Source organism: Dasypus novemcinctus, chromosome 3 (assembly GCF_030445035.2).
Source record: "Dasypus novemcinctus isolate mDasNov1 chromosome 3, mDasNov1.1.hap2, whole genome shotgun sequence".
Taxonomy (NCBI): domain Eukaryota; kingdom Metazoa; phylum Chordata; class Mammalia; order Cingulata; family Dasypodidae; genus Dasypus; species Dasypus novemcinctus.
This window is the reverse complement of record NC_080675.1, coordinates 14,180,715-14,202,546: the sequence shown is the minus strand read 5'-3', so window position 1 is coordinate 14,202,546 and position 21,832 is coordinate 14,180,715. Positions and strand designations below refer to the sequence as shown.

At 37.6% G+C, this 21,832-nt stretch overlaps 2 protein-coding genes across 2 annotated transcripts in view; one reads left to right on the top strand and one right to left on the bottom strand.

The window, feature by feature from the left end:
- Positions 1-1,103: 1,103 nt before the first annotated feature.
- Positions 1,104-7,609, bottom strand: GON7 (GON7 subunit of KEOPS complex). Its single transcript, XM_004475514.4, has 2 exons — positions 7,313-7,609; positions 1,104-3,955 (listed from the first exon to the last, which is right to left on the bottom strand). The coding sequence occupies exons 1-2, from the start codon at positions 7,518-7,520 to the stop codon at positions 3,864-3,866; spliced, it is 300 nt and encodes a 99-aa protein (XP_004475571.1). The 5' UTR covers positions 7,521-7,609; the 3' UTR covers positions 1,104-3,863.
- A 92-nt stretch (positions 7,610-7,701) lies between these two features.
- Positions 7,702-21,832, top strand: part of UBR7 (ubiquitin protein ligase E3 component n-recognin 7) — a 32,827-nt gene continuing 18,696 nt past the window's right edge. Inside the window, exons 1-10 of the mRNA XM_058292368.2 lie at positions 7,702-7,927; positions 10,663-10,796; positions 11,484-11,544; positions 12,549-12,644; positions 15,213-15,266; positions 15,465-15,570; positions 18,946-19,154; positions 19,321-19,470; positions 20,002-20,164; positions 21,135-21,196. Coding sequence (XP_058148351.1) covers positions 7,778-7,927; positions 10,663-10,796; positions 11,484-11,544; positions 12,549-12,644; positions 15,213-15,266; positions 15,465-15,570; positions 18,946-19,154; positions 19,321-19,470; positions 20,002-20,164; positions 21,135-21,196 — 1,185 coding nt within the window. The 5' untranslated portion in view covers positions 7,702-7,777. The remainder of the gene's footprint in view (positions 7,928-10,662; positions 10,797-11,483; positions 11,545-12,548; positions 12,645-15,212; positions 15,267-15,464; positions 15,571-18,945; positions 19,155-19,320; positions 19,471-20,001; positions 20,165-21,134; positions 21,197-21,832) is intronic.

Genomic DNA, 21,832 nt, shown 5'->3' with positions numbered 1-21,832 from the left:
TCCTAAAGAAGAGAGGCAGGCACAGTGAGCAGACAATGAGTGGAAACAATGAGCAGACAGATGAGGAAGCCATCTTGGGGTGGGGATGGGACAAAATAAAATTCAGGAAAAGATGAATATAACCTATAACCCAGAATCTCAATAAACTGGACCACAAGCACAAATAGTATCTTGAAATTTCTCTCTTTTTTTAAAAAAGATTTTATTTACTTAATTTCCCCCCCTCCCCTGGGTTGTCTGTTCTTGGTGTCTATTTGCTGCGTCTTGTTTCTTTGTCTGCTTTTGTTTCTTTGTCCGCTTCTGTTGTCGTCAGCGGCACGGGAAGTGTGGGCAGCGCCATTCCTGGGCAGGCTGCACTTTCTTTTGAAAAAACTGGGCGGCTTTCCTCACGGGCACACTCCTTGCGCGTGGGGCTCCCCCACGAGGGGGACACCCTTGCGTGGCACGGCACTCCTTGCGCGCATCAGCGCTGCGCATGGCCAGCTCCACACGGGTCAAGGAGGCCCGGGATTTGAACCGTGGACCTCCCATATGGTAGACGGACGCCCTAACCACTGGGCCAAAGACCGTTTCCCGAAATTTCTCTTTATAAACACATTTAGTAAACAATGAAGGAAACAATATGTTCGGGAGCAAAGTTCAGCTTTTAATTTTAAAATATGCTCTATTTTAGTTCTATACAGTTGAGTTTTTTAAAGCATTGCATAAAGATAAAAGGTTATTATAAATCAACACCTAAAGTCCCACTATTAGACACATTATCACAAGTTACATTTTTTTCTCCCCCTTCCCCGCCCTGCTGTTTTTTGCTGTGTCCATTTGCTGTGTGATCTTCTGTATCTATTTCTCTTTTTGTCTTCTCTTCTCATCATTTTCCTCTAGGATTCACTGGGATTGATCCTAGGGAACTCTGATGTGGAAAGAGGTTCCCTGTCAATTGTGCCACCTCAGTTCCTGGTCTCTGCTGCACTTCACCTTGACTCTCTTTTGTTGCGTCATCATCTTGCTGAGTGACTCACTTGCGCTGGCCCTTGGCTCACTGCACAGGCATTCAGCTCGTCATGTGGGCACTGGCTCGCCACACAGGCATACTTTCTCTTCTCTTTTCTTTTTTTTTGAGGTTCCTGCAAGGTTTTATTGTTCACTATTTTTCACATCTTACTTTTTCATGAAGATAATTCAGGTGTTTAAAATGTCCTCAAACATTTAAAAGGATTACCACTTTAAACAATGGGCATCTTACTAGCAAATTTATGAATACCTACATCACTAGAATTATTTCCTATTACTTTTGTTTAAATACCACTGATGAACTAGTGGAAGCAATTTCCCTTCTTTGTGAAGCATACAAGTGTCACTTGCACCTCCAATAAAAGTTCCATTGATAAATATTCTTGGAACAGCTCTTTGACCAATTATTTTCTAAACAGCACCTTGAAACTGCCTTCCATATTCAAGCATATCCAATTCTACCACTTTATATTTAATGCCCATGTCATGAAAAAGCTTTTTTGCCATCGCACAGTGAGAACATGATGTTTTAGAGAAAATTACCACATAATTATATTATGGTTTACAGGAGCAAATGCTGACTTCCTCAAAGATGATGTGTCACTCCCCATCTTATGAGCCGCAGCCTGTGCCACCCTGCAGGGCTGACTTGCCTACCTGTTCCTGCATGTACACCTGCAACTGCACTGGGCAAGATGCCTTCCCACCAGTGCTGAGCAGCAGCCACTTTCTCTTCTTTTTCACCAGGAAGCTCCAGGAATCGAACCCAGATCCTCCCTGATGGTAGGTGGAGGCCTTATCCCTTAGGCCACATCCACTTCAAGTTAAACATTTATACTAATTTATGCTTATTGTTTAATAAAAAATTTAATTACTGACCATTTATAAAATATTTTCCCTAGCTGGTACTGTTTTGATTTAGAATATTTAGTGGAAGGCAAATGTTCCAAGTTAAACAATACTTTAAGGGTATAAAAAGGTATGTAAATTTGGTTTCCATAACAGAATGTACTTTGTAAGCTATGTATTTCAGAACAGGTAACCAGGAATGTACTAAAGTTTTATCTTTGAACTTATTTCATAATAAAAGTGATTCACAAAAGGGGATGAATTATTTCTCTAACCTTTTATTAGCTTAAGGGAAAAAAAACAAAACCAGAAGGCTATGTAACCCAGCCAGTGGTAGCTGTGTAGCTCTGGGCCAACACCTATTCTGAGATTCAGTTTATTTCTGATATAAATCACATAATTTGTAAGGTTACTTCCAACTCTAAATGACTATTTGCATTTCATTAGGTATGTGCTACTTGATTTCTTTGTATTCATTTGCATTTTGGCTATCTAAATGGATCAGATAAGATGCACAGTAGAGAAAACCAAAATACCTTAGTTGGACTGACAAGCAGAAAAGGAATATAAATGCACACACATATATTTTAGGACCATATATTTTTAAAGGATTCAGTAGTCCTGTGTTGATCAAAATCAAAGTATGACTACAGGAGGAGAGGAAATATCTAAGCTTTAGTCAACACAGAAATTTACTTAAGGCTGTATATAGTTCTATTTGTACATAAACCAGTATATAGTTCTATTTGTACATAAACCAGTAACAGCTTAGAAATATACACCATCTAGCTCTATTAAGGTACAAATTAAATTAAATTACTATATATTAATACTTGTTGAGTAGTATCATCTCTGGATGTCTGAGTATAGATTTAAGGTTTCCTTGGGTCCCTCTCAAGGGACCTCCTTTCTCTTTAGTATTTCTATTTACAGAACTACCATTCTTAATATTTAATACTTGGTTTTCACCACTTGCTCATGTCAGTTCTTTGAAATGTTACTGCCTATGAACCATGACACTTTTTTTTTAGGTACTGGGGCTGTGGATCGAACCCAGGACCTCATGTATGGGAAGCCGGTGCTCAACCACTGAACCACATCAGCTCCTGAGTTAGTTTTCTCATTTGTTTGCTTTTGTTTTTAGGAGGAACCGGGGATTGAACCTGGGACTGCCCATGTAGGAAGCAGGCACTCAACTGCTTGAGTCCCATCTGTTCCCAACACTTTTCATAATAAGCAGAAGCTAAAGAGATGTAGACATCACACATTTTAGTTCAATGGTTATTTTAAAAGAAAACAATGATAAAAATCCAGTTGCCAAATGAGAGTACTTTATACATTATGAAATGTCCAATTTATTTATTATTAAGATTTATTTTATTTATTTCTCTCCCCTCCCCCCCGTTGTCTGCTCTCTGTGTCCATTTGCTGTATGTTCTTCTGCCTCCACTGCATTATCCAGCGGCACTGGGAAACTGCATCTCTTTTGTTGTTTTTGTTGCATCATCTTGCTGCATCAGTTCTCCGTGTGCACGGTGCTACTCCTGGGCAGGCTGCGCTTTTTTCACGTGGGGTAGCTTTCCTTACAGGGCGCACTCCTTGCGCATGGGGCACCCTAGGGGTACCCCTGTGTGGCACTCCTTGTGGGCCACAGCACTGCATGTGGGCCAGCTTACCACATGGGTCAGGAGGCTCTGGGGATCGAACCCTGGACCCTCCGTATGGTAGAAGGACCCTCTATCATTGAGCCATGTCCACTTCCCAAAATATCCAATTTTATATCCATGGTCTGAAATTTATTTCTCACTCAAGAAAAGAGATTTATTTCTAAATATTTATTATATCTTTTGTTGGAAACAGAATAATTTCTTCCTTAACAAAATTGTCCCAGGAGAACAAAACAGATGTTTTTCCAAATTAGAGCATGAGTCTTCCTGAAATGTCAGCATGTGATAATTAGGATATAGTAGCAGTCTTTAGTTTCAATTTCATAAAAGCTATTGTTAAGACGGAGGTTTTGGCCGTTTTGCAGATGGTCCATCTGAGATAGTTCTGTTATCAATGTTATTATCCTCTTCTTCATCTTCATCATCACCTTTTAAAATAAATATTTGTTGTATGACAATATGTTCAATAGTTGAAAAAATATAAAGATAGATAAAACTTGATAATGAGACTAATTCACTTTAGGGATTAATAAACTATGTATATTTTAGATTCAAAATGTATGATGCCCAATTTTTAAAATTTCAGGAATTTTGTTGTTTGATCTATAACCTTTCTTTCACTTTTTTGGAACTACAATTCACATATCATAAAATTCACCCTTTTAGACATGTCAATTGAAAGAAAGTAGAGAATAATCTAGGGACTGAATAACATTGTGAATCTGGAGGTGGGTGAGGATCATGGTTAAAAGTACAAATACAAGACTGTACCTCTCTGAGTTAGAACAAATGTACGTCACTGTCACAAGGTGGTAAGAAAATCATGATGTATGGGAAAAATACAATTACCGAAACTTAGAGCCTATAGTTAACAGCAATATTGTAATATTCTTGCATCAATGTCAAAGAAGTACTTTATCGAAGCTAAGGGTCAACAATGGGGGTATGGGATTTTTTCTTTTGGACTAAGGAAAAAGTTCAAAAATTTACTGAGGTGATGACTGCACAACTCTGTAATACAAGTGAGAGCCACTGAGAGTATGCTTTGGACAGACTTTATAAGGTATGTGACTATTAACAGTGAAATGTGGTGGAAGATAGACTGTGGTTGACAGTAAAAATTAGAGTGTTCTCTCATTAACTATAACAATTATACAATACAAATATGTATTGTTAATATTAGAGGGCTGTATGGGAAAAAAACACCAAATATAAGCTATGGATCATATTTAGTGGTAATAGTCTGATGTTCTTTCATAATCTGTAATAATTGTTCCACAATGCAAAGTGTCAGTGGAGGGGTGTTGTATGGGAATTCCACACATTATGCATGACTGTTTTGTAAACTCACAACTTCTCTAACAAAAATATATATATTCTTAAAATTCACCTTTTTAAAGTATGTAATTCAGTGGTTTTTAATGTATTTACACTGTTGTGCAACCTTTACTACACTCTAGTTCCAGAATATTTTTATCACCCCAAAAAGAAACCCCATACTCATGCCACTTCCCCCAGTTCTATGGATTTGCCTATTCTGGTCATTTCATATAAATGGAATCATGTGACCTTTTGGGTCTGGTTTCTTTCATTTAGAATGTTTTCATGGTTCATCTATGCTAAAGCAAGGATTAGTACTTCAATTATTTTTTACTGCTGAATAATATTCCATTGTATACATTTGTTTACCCATTCTTTGCTGACGGACATTTGGGTTGTTTCATCTCTTGGCTATTAACAAATAATCCTGCTATGAACATTTATGTACAAGTTTTTGTGTAAATATCTTTTCAGTTCTCAGGTATATACCTAGGAGTGGAATTGCTGGGTTATATGCTAATTCTGTTTAACTTTTTGAGGAACTGCCAAACTGTTTTCCAATGCAGATGTACAATTTTACCTTTATACCAGCAATGTAGAGATCCCAATTTCTTCACATTTTTACTAACACTTGTTACTGTCATCTTTTTGGTTATAGCCATCCTACTGGGTGTTAATTGGTATCTCACAGTGATTTTTTTTAAGATTTTTAATTTCTCTCCCCTTCCTCCCACCCCCAGTTGTCTGCTCTCTGTGTCCATTTGCTGTGTGTTCTTCTGTGACCGCTTCTATCCTTATCAGCGGCACCCGGAATCTCTGTTTCTTTTTGTTGCATCATCTTGTTGTTGTGTCAGCTCTCCATGTGTGTGGTGCCATTCTTGGGCAGGCTGCACTTTCTTTCGCACTGGGCGGCTCCTCTATGCGGGAGACACCCCTGCGTGGCAGGGCACTCCTTGAGCATATCAGCGCTGCACGTAGGCCAGCCCCACATGGGTCAAGGAGGCCCGGGGTTTGAACCGCGGACCTCCCGTGTGGTAGGCCAATGCCCTATCCATTGGGCCAAGTCCGCTTCCCTCATAGTGATTTTGGTTTTCATTTCTCTGATGTCTAATGATGTTGAGCATCTTTTCATGTTTACAAGTATTTGCATATCTTATTTGGAGAACTGTCTGTGCAAATTATTTCATTATTTTTATGTTGGGTTATTTGTCTTTTTAGTGTTGGCGCTATTACTTTTTTTAGTAGCTGCCAATACTTTAAAAGTTTTGTATATTACTCTTTATTGGGATGTAATTCACACAAAATTCACTATTTTACAAAGGCAATTCAAATTTAAGCTTTAACGGGACTTCATTATTAAACATATAAAAACAGGTGGTGGGGAACAGATGTAGCTGTGTTGAGCGCCTGCTTCCCTTGTATGAGGTCCTGGGTTCAATCCCTGGTACCTCCTAGAAAAACAAAGAAACGAACAAAAAAAAAAGGTGGTAATTACTTTTCCAATAAGTGATCATGGATTTTTAAAAAAATGGCTCTAGCTATATTATATTCCTGTCCTTATATCAATAACATTTTTGATAGATTAGAAAGGTACTTTTGCAATCAAGAAACAGGACTCAATATATATGGCAAGAGCTAATTTATTCATGGAAATAATCTATTATCTGGAACTCAATGTCTGTTCTGAATTGACTCCTCCACATTATCTGGAACTACCAAGATGTAAACAAGAAGAAAGAACAGGAAAGGGAACAACAGTTTAAGCTCATCTACACAGGAGTTAGTTCTGACACCAATATTTAAGTTTTTCAGTTCAAGGTAGTTAAAATGTACCTACCTATCTTTGTATTCAAGACAAGATTTTTTTTAAATGCATTTATATTTCACGTTTCTACTTTCAAATTCCATCTACAAAGTTGGGACATGAAAAAGAAGCCCTGGGAATTGAATTAAGTCTCGTTAAAGCTGAAGTCTTTCCCAGTCTTCAGAACCTGTTTCTATTCTGCAACAGACTGCAGTATTCCGGACACGTTTAATTTCACTCCCGGTAAAACTCCCTTTTCATTTTTCAACACCCAGCCAAGTCCTGTTTGATGCCTTCCGCGGGTTTTCTTGGTTTGCAATAGTTACAGGGGGCCATAGGGGTTACCTGTCTAAACCCTCAGCAGCCTGTGAGTTCCACCAGGGCAGAAATGAATGGCATTCTCCTCATTCTTTCTCCAGAGCTCAGCCCAGTGGTTGGTACGGAGTAGCAGGCCTTCAACACATGTGTATGTGTATAAATGAAAAGAGAAGTCGTAGGCACGCTTGGTAGAAGTAGCTCAGATAAACATGGCGGTGAGTACCAGACAGAGGGCTGACTCAGTTTTCTCAAGTTCGCTACTCTACACAGGTTCCCCCATCAGAGTTTCCCTGGGCGCCCCCGTCCCGCCCTTCTGTCGCTCCAACACCCACTCAGAACTCACCATCCAAGACCTCGTCTTGACCCGCCGGGACGCTGTCCTGCGCTTTCCGCTGTCCTAGTTGGCCAAACAGCTCGGCCACCCGCTCCCTCATTAGGGACACGCCCGACAAGAGGCCCTGAAAACGGTCTGCGTCGGCCGGGGCCACACAGGACACCCGGAGCCGCTGCAGCTGCCCGGCCGGCCCGACATACTCCCCCAGCAGCTCCATGGCGACCGCTTGAGCGTCAAGCGCGCGCCACAGAGATGTGCCCCCCGGAAGCGGAAACCAGCCCGCGGCCGAAGCGGGCGGGAGAAGGGAGAGGCGTGACTTCCGTTTTTCCGATGTCGCTCCTCCCCCTCCCTTCGCTTCTCTTCTTTGGGATTGGCTTCTGGGGTCCAGGCCCCACCTCCTCCGGCCACGCCCCCGCCGCCGCTTTTCCCGCCTCCGCCCGGGCAGCGCTATTACTGTACGGGTGACAGTTGAGGATGGCGGGAGCTGAGGAGCCCACCGGGCGGCAGTCGGAGCTGGAGCCCGTGGTATCGTTGGTTGACGTACTTGAGGAGGACGAGGAGCTGGAGAATGAGGCGTGCGCTGTCCTGGGCGGCAGCGACTCGGAGAAGTGCTCCTATTCGCAGGTGGGCGCGCGGCCCGGGCCACGTCTCCCTCTCAGCTGCGGCTGAGCCGCCCCTTCCTAGCCACATATTCCCTCTTCCCTCCTGACTCCGGCGTCTCCATATGATGGTCCGGAGCCGCCATTCGCCTCAGGCTTCCCCATTGCAGGCCCTCCTACCATTTATATCCTTCTTCTCCGCGACCCCCTTCCTTAGTCTGTGTCTAGCAGGGGCCTCCCCGGTCCCTCAGTCTTCCTCCTCCGACCCCTCAGGATTCCCCAGGTTTTGGCCCGGAGTTGCTGCCTTTTTCTTCCTCTTAAGTCCCTTCTTGCTGCCCCGGCTGATTCTTAGGAAACCGTCCCCGTGACCTCCCAAATCCATACATCTTTGTATGGATGGTAGAAGAGAGTAGTGGAGTCAAAACCGTGTAAAGGAGAGAGATCTTGGATTTGAAAGTTTCTCTATACGAGGTGGGCTCCTTGTTCCTCTTCGCAAATTAGTTTGCTGGTACTCTTGAAACGAAGCTAATGCTGTATCTGCCTGCAGTCTGCACCCCCCACCCCCCCGGAAACAGACCGGAACCAGAACAGCAGGTGGCACGGGGAGGGGAGGAAAAGGATACAAGAAAAGGATTTGTTTGAAGAGGACATTTGGCATTTGCAAGATGTTGTCGCCAAGGGTTTGAGGGGGGTGTTTGGTGACTCATCCTATATTTTTAGGTACAAATTGGAGAAGGGTAGGCAGAAAAAAACTAACAAGAAATGAGAATTGATAGGAGGAGGAAGGTTACCTAGGCAGGGGTTTGAATGGAACATTGGGTGATGGGAGAGAGTCTTGTCATTATGTCGTGTGGACTGAGATCATAATACAGGTTGTCATCGTTGACTGAGTTGAGTTCATTCTGTAAAGTGGTTAGACTGTTGAATAAACCTGTTATTCGAGATAATTCCCAGGCTAGTGTTTAAAAACCTTTGGTCACTACAAAAACAACTTTTTCATGTTCTCTCTTTTTTTAAAGGTCCTAAGTCTGTATGTAAGTTATTTTTGAAATGTATTAATAGTTAGATTTATAAAAGGGACTTTCTTAAAAATGTCTTTTTTTAATAGTAAAATATATGGAAAATTGCACAAATCATTTATCTTTTTTTTTTTAAGATTTTTAAAAATTTCTCTCTCCTTCACCCCCCAGTTGTCTGTTCTCTGTGTCTATTTGCTGCGTGTTCTTCTTTGTCCGCTTCTGTTGTTGTCAGCGGTGTGGGAATCTGTGTTTCTTTTGGTTGCGTCATCTTGCTGTGTCTGCTCTCCGTGTGTGCAGCGCCATTCCTGGGCAGGCTAAACTTTCTTTCGTTCTGGGCGGCTCTCCTTATGGGGTGCACTCCTTGCGCTTGGGGCTCCCCTACGCGGGGGACACCTCTGTGTGGCATGGCACTCCTTGGGCACATCAACACTGTGCGTGGGCCAGCTCTACACGGGTCAAGGAGGCCTGGGGTTTGAAGCATGGACCTCCAATGTGGTAGACGGATGCCCTATCCACTGGGCCAAGTCCGCTTCCCCAAATCATTTATCTTTGGATGGAAAAAAGTGAACACCCAATACCCACCACCCAGATCAAGAAATAGAACATAGCAGGATTCCAAAAGCTTCCCTGGATCTCTCTCCTCCCTATTGGAAGATAACCATTATCAAGATTTCTAAAAGCATATATGTTTTGTCTACTTTTTCTTTAACTTTTTATTTTGAAAAAAAATTTAAATCTGCAAAGTTTAAAGAATATCATTATGAACACTTGTATACCTCTTACATGTATTTACCACTTTATAAGATATTTTGCCACATGTGTTTTATCTTTTTCTCTCTGTATGTAATATACTTTTTATTTTTATTTTTTTGGGTCAACCATTTGAAAATAGGTTGCAGATATCATGCCTCTGCACCGTAAATACTTCAGTTTGCATCTCCTGAGAATCAAAGGGCTGCTTTTAATCCAATGATTAACTCATTGATGGAATAGCGTTTACTTATATAAACCTATACAAAGGGAAGTGGATTTGACCCAATGCATAGGGTATCCACCTACCACATGGGAGGTCCAAGGTTCAAACCCAGGGCTTCCTGACCCATGTGATGAACTGGCCCACGCACAGTGCTGATGTGTGCAAGGAGTGCCATGCCATGCCGGGTTGCCCCGGTGTAGGGAAGCCCCGCACGCGAGGAGTCGCCCCATAAGGAGAGCCGCCCAGCATGAAAAAAGTGCATCCTGCCCAGGAAACAGGGAGAGGTGATGTAGCAAGATGACAGAACAAAAAGAGACACAGATTCCCATGGAAGAACACAGAGAGAGCAGACAACTGGGGGGAAGGGGGCGGGGGGCAGGGAAGGGGAGATAAATAAATAAAAAATCTTTAAAAATAAATAAATAAATAAAATAAACCTGTACACATTCTCCTGCATTTTTATTTGTTAGAGTGATTAATCAGGCCTGCTTATTCACAATTGACTTCCTATCGCTTCAAGAAAAGTAGTATGAAAACAAGCACTAGTATAGCACATGTATGGTGATATGAAACATGCAATTTTGTTTTGGTGTTTTATTTTCCAAGCTTTTTTATAGTCTTTGGTTTTTACAGAAAGATCTTGACCATATATAATCTGATTTCAACTTCTCAGATCATAATATGGGTAGTAGGTAGTTATCCTATATTTCTTTAATTTATTGTCCCTCTCTCTTTTTTTTTTTCCTTTGGGGGCCTGTTTTTTAGGGCTCAGTAAAGAGACAAGCACTATATGCTTGTAGTACCTGCACCCCAGACGGAGAAGAACCAGCTGGAATTTGCCTTGCTTGCAGTTATGAATGTCATGGGAGTCACAAGCTGTTTGAGCTATATACAAAAAGGTAAAACCAGTCAGATATTATTGCTGAATGCTTTTAAATGTTAAATTTTTTTCCCTACTGTACTTTTTTCTTAATCTTTGAGTGTTTTTTCATTCAAAGTAATTGAATAGTAATGAAATTTATTATAATATTATTACAATTAATTAATTAATTTTTGAGGTACTTGGGGCTGGGATTTGAAGCTAGAACCTCATATATAGGAAGCCAGCACTCAACCACTGAGTCACATCAGCTTCCCTGAGTTGGTTTTTTTTGTTTGTTTTGCTTGTTTGTTTCTGTTCTTTCAGGAGGCATCAGGAAGAACCTAGCCCCAACCCACCCCAATGTGGGAGGCAGGAGCTCAATTACTTGAACCACATCTGCTTCCCAATTATTTTTTTATGATATAGTTGGAGAGAATAGGTTTTCCAGAGGGCCTTTTAAAATATAATTATGGTACAAACTCAAACTATAGTTCTTTTTCTGCCATTATTTTGCATATCTGTCTCTACATGTTAATTTTCAGAATTGTAAAATCCTTTATTATGATTATTGGGGAAATTTTGAATTGGATACATAAACAGCAACCAAGACTACTTTTTAGATCATAAGAAAAGTGGAAAATAGGAGACTATGATTTGAGTTTAAATTACTCTTTTAAACTCATCAGATTTAAAAGAAAACTTTGTTCTGCCCCCTTTGTTTCAGAAATTTTCGTTGCGATTGTGGAAACGGCAAATTTAAAAATTTGGAATGCAAATTATTTCCTGTAAGTAAGCACTGCATCTATATACTATATAGAAAAGAACTGAGTTTGATATTTGCCAGAGCAGGTAAAAATCAAATGTTTTCTGTAAAGGAAGTTTTTGTTCTTTTTTTAAATTATTTTTTTAGGAGGTGCCAGAGATTGAACCCATGACTGTATACATGGAAAGCAGGACTCAACCACTTGAGCTACATCTGTTCCCAAGTTTTTGTTCTTATTCTTTGCAAATAGTTAAATCAATATTAAACTCTATTCCAGTTTTTACTTCATTGGAAAGTAAATAACCTGTTCAGACCCTACAGTTTGTAATTAATATGAAACATTTTTGGAGGAAATAAAACATAATGAACAGGGTAGATGCATGTAGAAGTTTTTACTGCTTTCTGGTTAATAAAAACTATGTATATACAATGACTTTATTAAAATAACAAATAAAAAGTAAGGGTTGCTACATTGTTCAATCATAATTGTTAAAGTTGTCATGCTTTTTCCCTTCCTTTTAAAGTTATTTTTGGACAATTCCTTGCCTGCTTTTGACCTCCTAGTAACCTGGGGTCCTTGGCTATCACAGCTGGGCATAAAGAAGTACCTGAAACTCCAGGCTAATGTTGGTTTAAATAGTTTGATAATTAAAACCTGTAATTAACTTTTTTTTATGTAGGGGTGGGTGCTGGGGATAGAACCTAGGACCTGATACATGGGAAGCAGGCACTGAACCACTGAGCTACATCTGCTCCCACCTGTAATTTAACTTTCATCTCTTTTATTGAATGGGTGTATTCACTTTCCCCCCATTTGCTACAAGGAAGGTATAAAAATATTTTATTTTTTCCTTATATCCTAAAAAAAGTATACATTAGTAGGAGCGAATTTTTTCCTTTTTCCTTTGAAAGTTAAAGACTAGCTTCTGGGGGGGAGAAGGTGTTTATTTAATGCATAATTTTCATGATACATGAAATTGTAGTTAAGATTAGATGATATCATATCTTGAAATTAATATCTTTCAGGATAAAGCAAAGGTAAATTCAGGCAATAAATATAATGACAACTTTTTTGGATTGTACTGCATTTGCAAGAGACCTTATCCTGATCCTGAAGATGAGGTAAGAGAATTGGAGGTTAAAACCTGGGGTGATGTCATCTCTGGCCTTGACTCCTTAGCCTCTGATTATATTTGGGCTTCTGTAATTGTTCGGGAGAATTTGGCAATTGTAAAAGGATTCTAGATTTATCCTATCTTATGAATCTGGGCTATATCTATAATTTGTACATATCTGAACTACTCTCACTCTTAACTCATGAGGTTGAAATATTGGACAGGACTTTTCCATGGCCAGGATTTCTTTCCTTTTTTTCTCTTTTGCTTTCCTCCCTCTCATTTTGCACCCTGCTTTCCCCAGCCTCATCACTTTAAAAAAAAAATATCTTTCGAATTTTCACCTCCTTAGAAGGAAAGAAATGGAGTTTGAGTGTACAAACTGCATCCTCTTAAAAAATACAGTCTGAAGTATATACAGTTTTCTTTAAAAAATTCAGTCTGAAGTATATACAGTTTTCTTTCTTCCTCACTCCTGCACCTTCCTACCTCCTAGGCATAACCACTGTTAATCCTTTTGTTGTGTATGTTTTTAGGTATTTTTCTATGCATATGCAAATAATGGAGTGAATGTGTATTTCTATGTATAGTTTTCCTTTTTTTTTTTTTTTTTTTGCAAGGGAACATTTGAAACATTCAATTCTGCAACTTGCTTTTCTTTCGCGTTTTGTAGACACCTTTTTAGGTCAAATATACAAGTCTACTTCATTCAAACTGTTGCATAGTATCCTATAATCTGATATGCCGTGTTGGTTAACTTAAATTTTCTTCTATAGCAGAATGATGTTATCTAATTTTTCACTGTTAAAAAGAAGGCTACAGTTTGGAAATGAATAGAAATGGTGAAATCACATCATAGGATTTGTAATTAGTAGCACTAATATATGGGTATGATAGTGGTTGCTTTTGTTGTTTTTCTTTTTTTTTTTTTTTGGAGTAATGAAAATGTTCTAATATTGGTTGAAGTGATGAATGTGCAACTAGGTGATTATACCAGATGTCATTGTACACTTTAGATAAGTTATATGGTTTATGAACAAAAACAAATAGAGTGAGTTGGTGGGAGAAATACACTAAATGTAAGATACATGGACTATAGTTAGTAGTAATAATTTGATGATGCTCTTTCATAATTTTTGTTAAAAATGTTTCATGACAGTGCAGGGTTTTTGTGGTAGGGTGATATATGGAAGCCCTGTATGATGTTATGCATGTTTGGTAATTTAACAGCTTTTGTTATACACATTATTTTTGTTCAAATATGAATCATATACTTCAATAAATTGTTTTTAAAATGGAAAAAAGGCTACAGTGAACATTCTTATACAGCAATATAACTGAGTATACTCTTAAAAGTATTTTTGTAGGCTGGATAGTTAGATGTCGAATTGATGGGTTACTGGATATGCATTTAAAATCATGATTATATCTGCGAAAGGGTTGAACCACCAACAATATGTGATAGTGTTGCTTTTCTCCAGCACTCTTGTCAACCATACATATTATCAAGTCTTTAAAAATTTTGCTAATCTGACATGTGAAGAACAGTATCTTTTTAAAGATTTCCATTTCCTGATCATGAGGATGGTTGTGAATCTTTTCTTGAGTTTATTGGGCATTTGTAATAACATCTCTCTGAATTATCTTTTCATACCATTGGCCCATGTTTTGATTGTGTTGTATTTTGTTTGTGTTTTTTACTGATTTGAAAGAGTTCTTTTTGTGTTTAGAGAAATGAGCCTTCTTCCTTGCTTTCTGATTGCCTTGGACTATAATTATTGAACCAAATTATATAGAAGAAAAAATCGAAGATATTTTTGAGTTAACAAAAATGAAATCTTAAAACTGGATATTTTAATGTATGGAATAAAGTGTTACTTATAACACTGTTGAATCAATAGACAAAAAATAAGGTAAATTCATCAAGGCAGAAGAAGAAATTGCTCTTTATATATTCCTTTTATTTTTCTTTAAGAAACCACAATAGGGAAAGGATTGAATGACACTGCAATGTTAATCTGTAGATATAAAAGTCAAGGAATAAAAGGAAAATGATTCAAAGGAAAGTTCATGCTCTTTGGTATATAATTTTTCTAGGACTAGGATTTATTTAATTTATTCAAATTAAAGTTGTTGCTGTCCGTATTACCCAGAGATTGTAACTTTTACGTTTCAGTTTACTTTGCAGCATGATGTGATAAAAAGTCACAGTTGCCACATTCTACAGTGGTAAGGTCACATTACCTCCCTGGGCCTCAGTTTATGCAAAAGAGAATACCCTACTTTAAAAGTTTTTTGATAATCAGATAGTAGGTAATTGATGAGAAGGAACTTTGATATTGCAAAGTGTTCATCTCATTGTAACTTTACATTTAACATCAGTGTTCATATAGAACAAATTTCATTGGCTCCTTGATCTGCTTTTTCCCCATGCCCTATTACTAGTACATGGATAGGGGTCTCAGAGTTAGTAAAGAATTATTTAATATCTAATTCTACTGCATGCCAAGAGTTACTTCTATGTCCCAGAATTCAATGTAATCATTAACAAACAATCTGCTTTTCTCTGTTATAGATTCCAGATGAGATGATCCAGTGTGTTGTCTGTGAAGACTGGTTCCATGGAAGAGTAAGGAAAACTTCTTTTACCTTTTAAAGCTACTATTGTCTTCACAAAAAGATAAAAAGATTTTTTTCTTTTGAGTCAAGTGTTATATTTTACATTTTAATTATTGTTTATTATCAGTGTATTATCGCAATATTTGTAAAATAATGGGCATTTTGGACATCTTGAAAATCACAAGAAAAAAACTTTTCTGTATGACAGCATCTTGGTGCCATTCCCCCTGAGAGTGGAGATTTCCAAGAGATGGTGTGCCAGGCTTGTATGGAACGCTGCTCTTTCTTATGGACTTATGCTGCACAATTGGCAGGTAGGGGTCTTTGTGAAGTGAAATTTGTATGTTTAATCTGAAATTTTTAGCAACTATTTTTAACTAGAGTCAATTATAAAAAAGATTATATATTCCTTCTCAAGCATTATAGATTAGTTGGGGGACTACTGAGAACAAGTTTGTACAGAAATGTCTGTGCTAAAGATGGATGAGATCAGAATTAGAGCAAATGGAGGAGGCAGTTTTTGAATGGGACTTTGAAAGATAAAGATAAAATAAGTGTTCTTAAATGTAGGACGTAGTGTTTAGGGAGGAGGTAGTATTACAATTTATCATTTAGTTCTTTTATTATATATTAAGAAATTGACTCAGCAAATGAATCAGCAATGAATGGTCATGATGCGTTAAATATTTTATTTTATTGACAATGCTATTTGTGTTATTTTACAAAGTAAAAGTTAATTTACTTCTTTTTTTAAACTTTATTTTGTTCATTTAATAATTGAAAATATAGACAATTAAAAACTAAACACAGTTGAATAAAAACATACATTTCTCAAACGTACTGGCTACTGATAAATTTTTTTTTAATCATACAATATGTTACACAGTGTATGTGGTTCATAGTAATGCAGTCATACAGTATTTGTCCTTTTGTGTCTGGCTTGCTTCACTCAACATAATGTTCTTCAGGTTCATCCATGTTGTCATATGCTTTATGACTTCATTTCTTCTTAGAGCTTCATAATATTCCATCATGTGAATACACCACAGTTTATCTATTCTTTTGTTGATGGACACCTGGGTTGTTTCCAGCTTTTGGCAATTGTGAATAATGCAGCTGTGAACATTGGTGTGCAAATGTCTGTTTGTGTCACTGCTCTCAGTTCTTCTGGGTATATATACCCAGTAGTGGTATTGCAGGGTCACATGGCAAATCTGTATTCTACTTCTTTAGGAACTGCCAAACAGTCCTCCACGGTGGCTGGACCATTCTGCATTCCCACCAACAGTGGATAAGTGTTCTTTTCTCTCCACACGTCTCCAACACTTGTAGTTCTCTGTCTTTTTAATCGTGGCTGTTCTGATAGTTGTTAAATGATACCTCATTTTAGTTTTGATTTGTATTTCCCTAATCATTAGTGATGCAAGTCTTTTGCCCATTTTTTAAGTTGGGTCATTTGTCTTTTTTTTTTTTTAAAGATTTATTTATTTTTATTTCTCTCCCCTTCCCCCCTCGTCTGCTCTCTGTGTCCATTCACTGTGTGTTCTTCTGTATCTGCTTGCATTCTTGTCAACGTCACTGGGTATCTGTGTCTCTTTTTGTTGTGTCATCTTGCTGTGTCAGCTCTCCATGTGTGCGGCACCACTTCTGGGCAGACTGCACTTTTCTTGCACAGGGTGGTTCTCCTTATAGAGCGCACTCCTTGCGTGTGGGGCTCCCTATGCAGGGGACACCCCTGAATGGCATGGCACTCTGCACACATCAGCACTGCACGTGGGCCACCTCACCACATGGATCAGGAGGCCCTGGGTTTGAACCCTGGACCTCCCATGTGGTAGGCGGAAGCTCTATGAGCTGAGCCAAATCTGCTTCCCCTTTTGTCTTTTTATTGTTGACTTGTAGCATCTCTTTATATATCCTGGATATTAAACCTTTATCAGATATGTGATTTCCAAATATTTTCTTCCATTGAGTTGGCTGCCTTTTTACCCTTTTGACAAAGTCCTGTGAGGTACATAGGTGTTTAATTTTGAGAAGGTCCCATTTATCTATTCTATCTTTTATTGCACATGCTTTGGGCATAAGGCCCAAGAAACCGCCACCTACTACAAGGTCTTGAAGATGTTTCCCTACATTTTCTACTAATAGTTTTATGGTCCTGGCTTTTATATTTAGGTCTTTGATCCATTTTGAGTTGATTCTTGTATAGGGAGTGAGATAGGGGTCCTCTTTCATTCTTTTGGTTATAGATACCCAGTTGTCCCATCACCCTTTGTTGAAGAGAGACTGTTTTGTCCCATTAACATTAACTTGGTAGGTTTGTCAAAAACCAGTTGACTGTATAGGTGAGGGTTTATTTCTGGGTTCTCAGTTCTATTCCACTGATTTATGTGTCTATCTTTATGCTAATACCATTTTGTTTTGACCACTTTGTAATATGTTTCAAGGTCAGGCAGTGAATTAACTTTTAAGGTGTCAGTTAACTTATAACATCTGTGGCTCTGACCTCCTAATTTCTTCCCCTCTTCAACTTTAGGTAACACTTTACCATACAAACTACAAGCAACCTAGCTACACCTAAAATCATTAAACACTTTGGATTTGCCTCAAAGTTCTTAAACTTGCTGCTCTGTTCACACCCTTTCCAATCTTTTTCTCACTTTCCACAGATACTGGACGTTTATGTATTTCTCATTCATTGGATTTTCTTAATTGGTCCTTGCAACATCTCCCCCACCTATTTATCCCACTTCATTTCCTTCCCCATTAATTGATAGTTTCATTTCCCATTAAACTGAAATGTCATCTAACATGAGCTCCCTTATCATATCTCTTCTCTCCATCACAGTATTTCTGCTTCTATACCCATTTTTAAAAATTTCTTCCACTAATAAGGAAAAGATGGCTGGTTTTGCAAAACTACTCTTCTATCCATGCTTGCAGTTAAATCGCTTTCTGTTGTCTCTTGCTTCTTGAGTTACATCATTTATCTTTAATATCTGCAGTATTTTTCTTTCTTCTTTGAATATAAAGTGCTTAAATAGTGATTTGTTTGTTTATTTATTTATTGCTGGACCTCATATGTGGGAAGCTGGTACTCAACTACTCATGCACATTGGCTTCCCTGACTTGATTTTTTCGTTTGTTTTGCTTGTTTGTTTTTGTTATTATTTAGGAGGCATCAGGAACCGATCCTGGGACCTCTCATGTGAGAAGCACATGCTCAACTGCTTGAGTCACATCTACTCCTGATATATTTTTTTAAATGTATTTTTTACTAAAGAAATTGAGAACCTATAAAACAATCCTGCATAAAGTGCAGAATTCCCATACAACACCCCTCCACCAACACCCTACATTGTTGTGGAACATTTGTTATAAAACACGAGAACATCATCAGACTATTACTGCTAACTATGGTCTACAGCGTACACTTGGTATATTTTTTCCATATCCCCCCATCATTAACACAGTAACTTCTGTAGTCCATATAATGATTGATATTTTTAAAGGAACTGTTCAAACCTTGAGGTCTTTGGGTTAGGTCTTTACTTTTCCTTTCTTTCAGAGATAAGTTTTGTCTTTTCTCCTTTTCCAGATTCTGAAATAATTTTTAATCAAATTATATAACTTCATTGTCTGATAGGTGTGGATATGTGTATGTGTGTGTTTTTCCATTGTACCCACAGTGACCAAAATATCTGCTGAGGATGATGGGTTGGTCCTGAATGTTGATGGAATAGGTGATCAGGAAGTTATCAAAACTGAAAATGGAGATCATCAAGATAGTATCCTCAAAGAGGATGTCCCAGAAAATGGAAAAGATGCCCTCAAGGAAGTTAAAGCAGAGCAGACTAATGAACCATGTACCAGCTCTAGTTCTGAATCTGATCTTCAGGTAACATATGAAGTATGAGCCATAAAAGAAATATAATTTAAGCAAAATTAATTCAGTAAGTTCTGTAGCTTTGGATTTCAATTGTATCTTTTACCTAAAGAAATAACTTTACAAAATTTAAACTATGATAGTTAAAAACACACTTCAAAACTTAATTTTATTTCAGATAGCACTTAAGAATCAAAGTCTCAACACAGAATCACAATCAGGCTGCAAACTTCAGGCACTTAAAGCTAAGCAATTTATTAAGAGAGACACTGCCACCTATTGGCCCCTGAACTGGCGTAGCAAGTTATGTACGTGCAAAGATTGTATGGTGAGTAACTGATCATGTTCAATGTTAGTGTGTTTTGTGGACTGATGTCTAAAATAAAAGCAACTGAAAAGTATATTTATGGAATTGCTATAAGAAGTATAGGAAATTTTTAAAATTTCCTCTGAAGATAGTACTGTAGTCTGAAAACTTATCTAACTTATGGAAGAAATTAAGAATTATATAATACTTTTTGTTTATCTATCTCATCTTTAGTGGAAAATAGTAGTTCTTTTTTTCATGTCAGAGAGTTGCTTGGAAACAAACTGCTTGAATGTCACAGTAAGTTAATGGTTTTTAAGTAACAATCTCATAGGCACGAACAACATCTACTGTATAGTTGGGGGATTTCTGAAAGGGATTTGAGCAAAAAGCATAAATCATTCAAGCAATTCTTTGCTAAAAGCATCAGATTTTTCTAGCTCTTTATCTAATAAAAAATTCTATAAAATTTTAATGGTTCACGTGTAATTGACTTTTTGAGAATCACATGCAATTCTAGTGGGAAATTGGTTTTGTTTTTGTTTTCTAAAGAAAATGTATGGAGATCTAGATGTCCTGTTCCTGACAGATGAATATGACACAGTTCTGGCTTATGAAAACAAAGGCAAGATTGACCAGGGAACTGATAGGAGAGACCCTTTAATGGATACCCTTAACAGCATGAATAGAGTGCAGCAAGTGGAACTTATCTGTGGTAAATACTATTTGTGTGTGAGAATTCATGAGATTAATAAAGTTTCCTTCACTATTTAAAAAAAATTGTACAAGAAGGACAATAAATACCTACTGTTTCAATTTAAAACAAAGTTAAAATTTGAAATCATGTAGTAGCCTCAACTACATGCTTGAGAAACCATAATGTGCTATTTCGATTATGAGTAGATGTATGAGTAAATAATAGAAAACCAATTTCTTTTCCACCCATTGAAATAATTTTCACTGAGCATTATATTTATCATGTCATCTTTTTGACAGTTTTTGAGAGTGCTTCAGTGGTTCACAGGAAATCAGTGAAGGGAAAAATATCTCCAAATCCTTAATTATAGGCTTTTATGTTTTTTTTCCCCCTCCAGTATGCCCAATTTATATTGGTGATTTCCATACCAGCCAATTTCCACTCAAATGCCAGTACCTTTGTGTGCCTTTTATGGCATCTGTCTTTTATTTTTAACTACTTGATTCATTTGCTTTCCATCTTTATTAGACTTAAAACTTTTTGAAGATAAAGACTGTATCTCAAAGATCTTTGTAACATTCAAGGTGCTTTGTAAATAATGCAAATTGTTAAGTGAATGAATGGATTTAAAATTGGTTTGACTAGTCCAAGATTATTTAGAGTACTAGAATCCCAGAGAAATAGGAAACCCTTAAAAAAATTTCTTAGCTAATCTTATTGGGAGTGAGGATATCTCTGTTTTATTTTGGTGGGGTTTTTTGTTGTTTTGTTTTGTTTTGTTTTGTTTTTAAAGAGAAAGGACTCTAGAGATCAGAATGAAGGAAGTCTACAGAATTTGGGAGAATTTGGGAAAAAATTCTGTACAAGTTTTTCTTAAGACAATTTTGGTTTAAATATTAACTTACTCAAATGTCTGTAATAAGTATTTCGTTTTTAAAAGCAAATAACTTACCTTAAGTTTAAGTACTTTTTTGTGGTTTTGATATAGAATATAATGACTTGAAGACTGAACTTAAAGACTATCTCAAGAGATTTGCTGATGAAGGAACGGTATGTTGAGTTAAAAATTTTTAATTATAGCCTTGTATTTTAAATAAACTATTTCTTTTGATGAAATAAATGTGCAGTAAAATGGAATACTTGAGATTTTAATGCAGGGGTTATTTATAGAGATTTTGGCAGGGTTAAGGGAATCTTTAAGGGGTGGTGAAACACCAAAGGATGAGACACTTTGGAGTCATTACTACCCTTACCCCAGAAGGAATGAGGGGAGGGAGTAGTCACAGAATCTAGAGAGAGTAGTTTTTACTTAGGAGTGGACATTGGAAAGAATCACTAACACTATCCTAACTTTGAAGCAAAGATCCCTGGAAGGAAAGAGCGAAAGGACCAGGCAGTTAAAAAGGAAAACTAGATTCCTTTTCTAAGATACTGAGTTTCATAGTTTAGAATAGGAGAACTTTGTAATTGGGTACTAAAAATTATTTTCCTAGTTAAGAGACTCTGTATGCTTTTTTAAAAAAATTATTGTGGTAACTTATATACAATATAACATTTCCCATTTTTGCTACTTTCAAGTATACAATTCAATGGTGTTAATTACTTTCACAATGTTGTGCTACCACCACCACCATCTTTTACCAATATTTTGCCCTCACTCCGTAGTCTATATGCTTTTTTATAAAG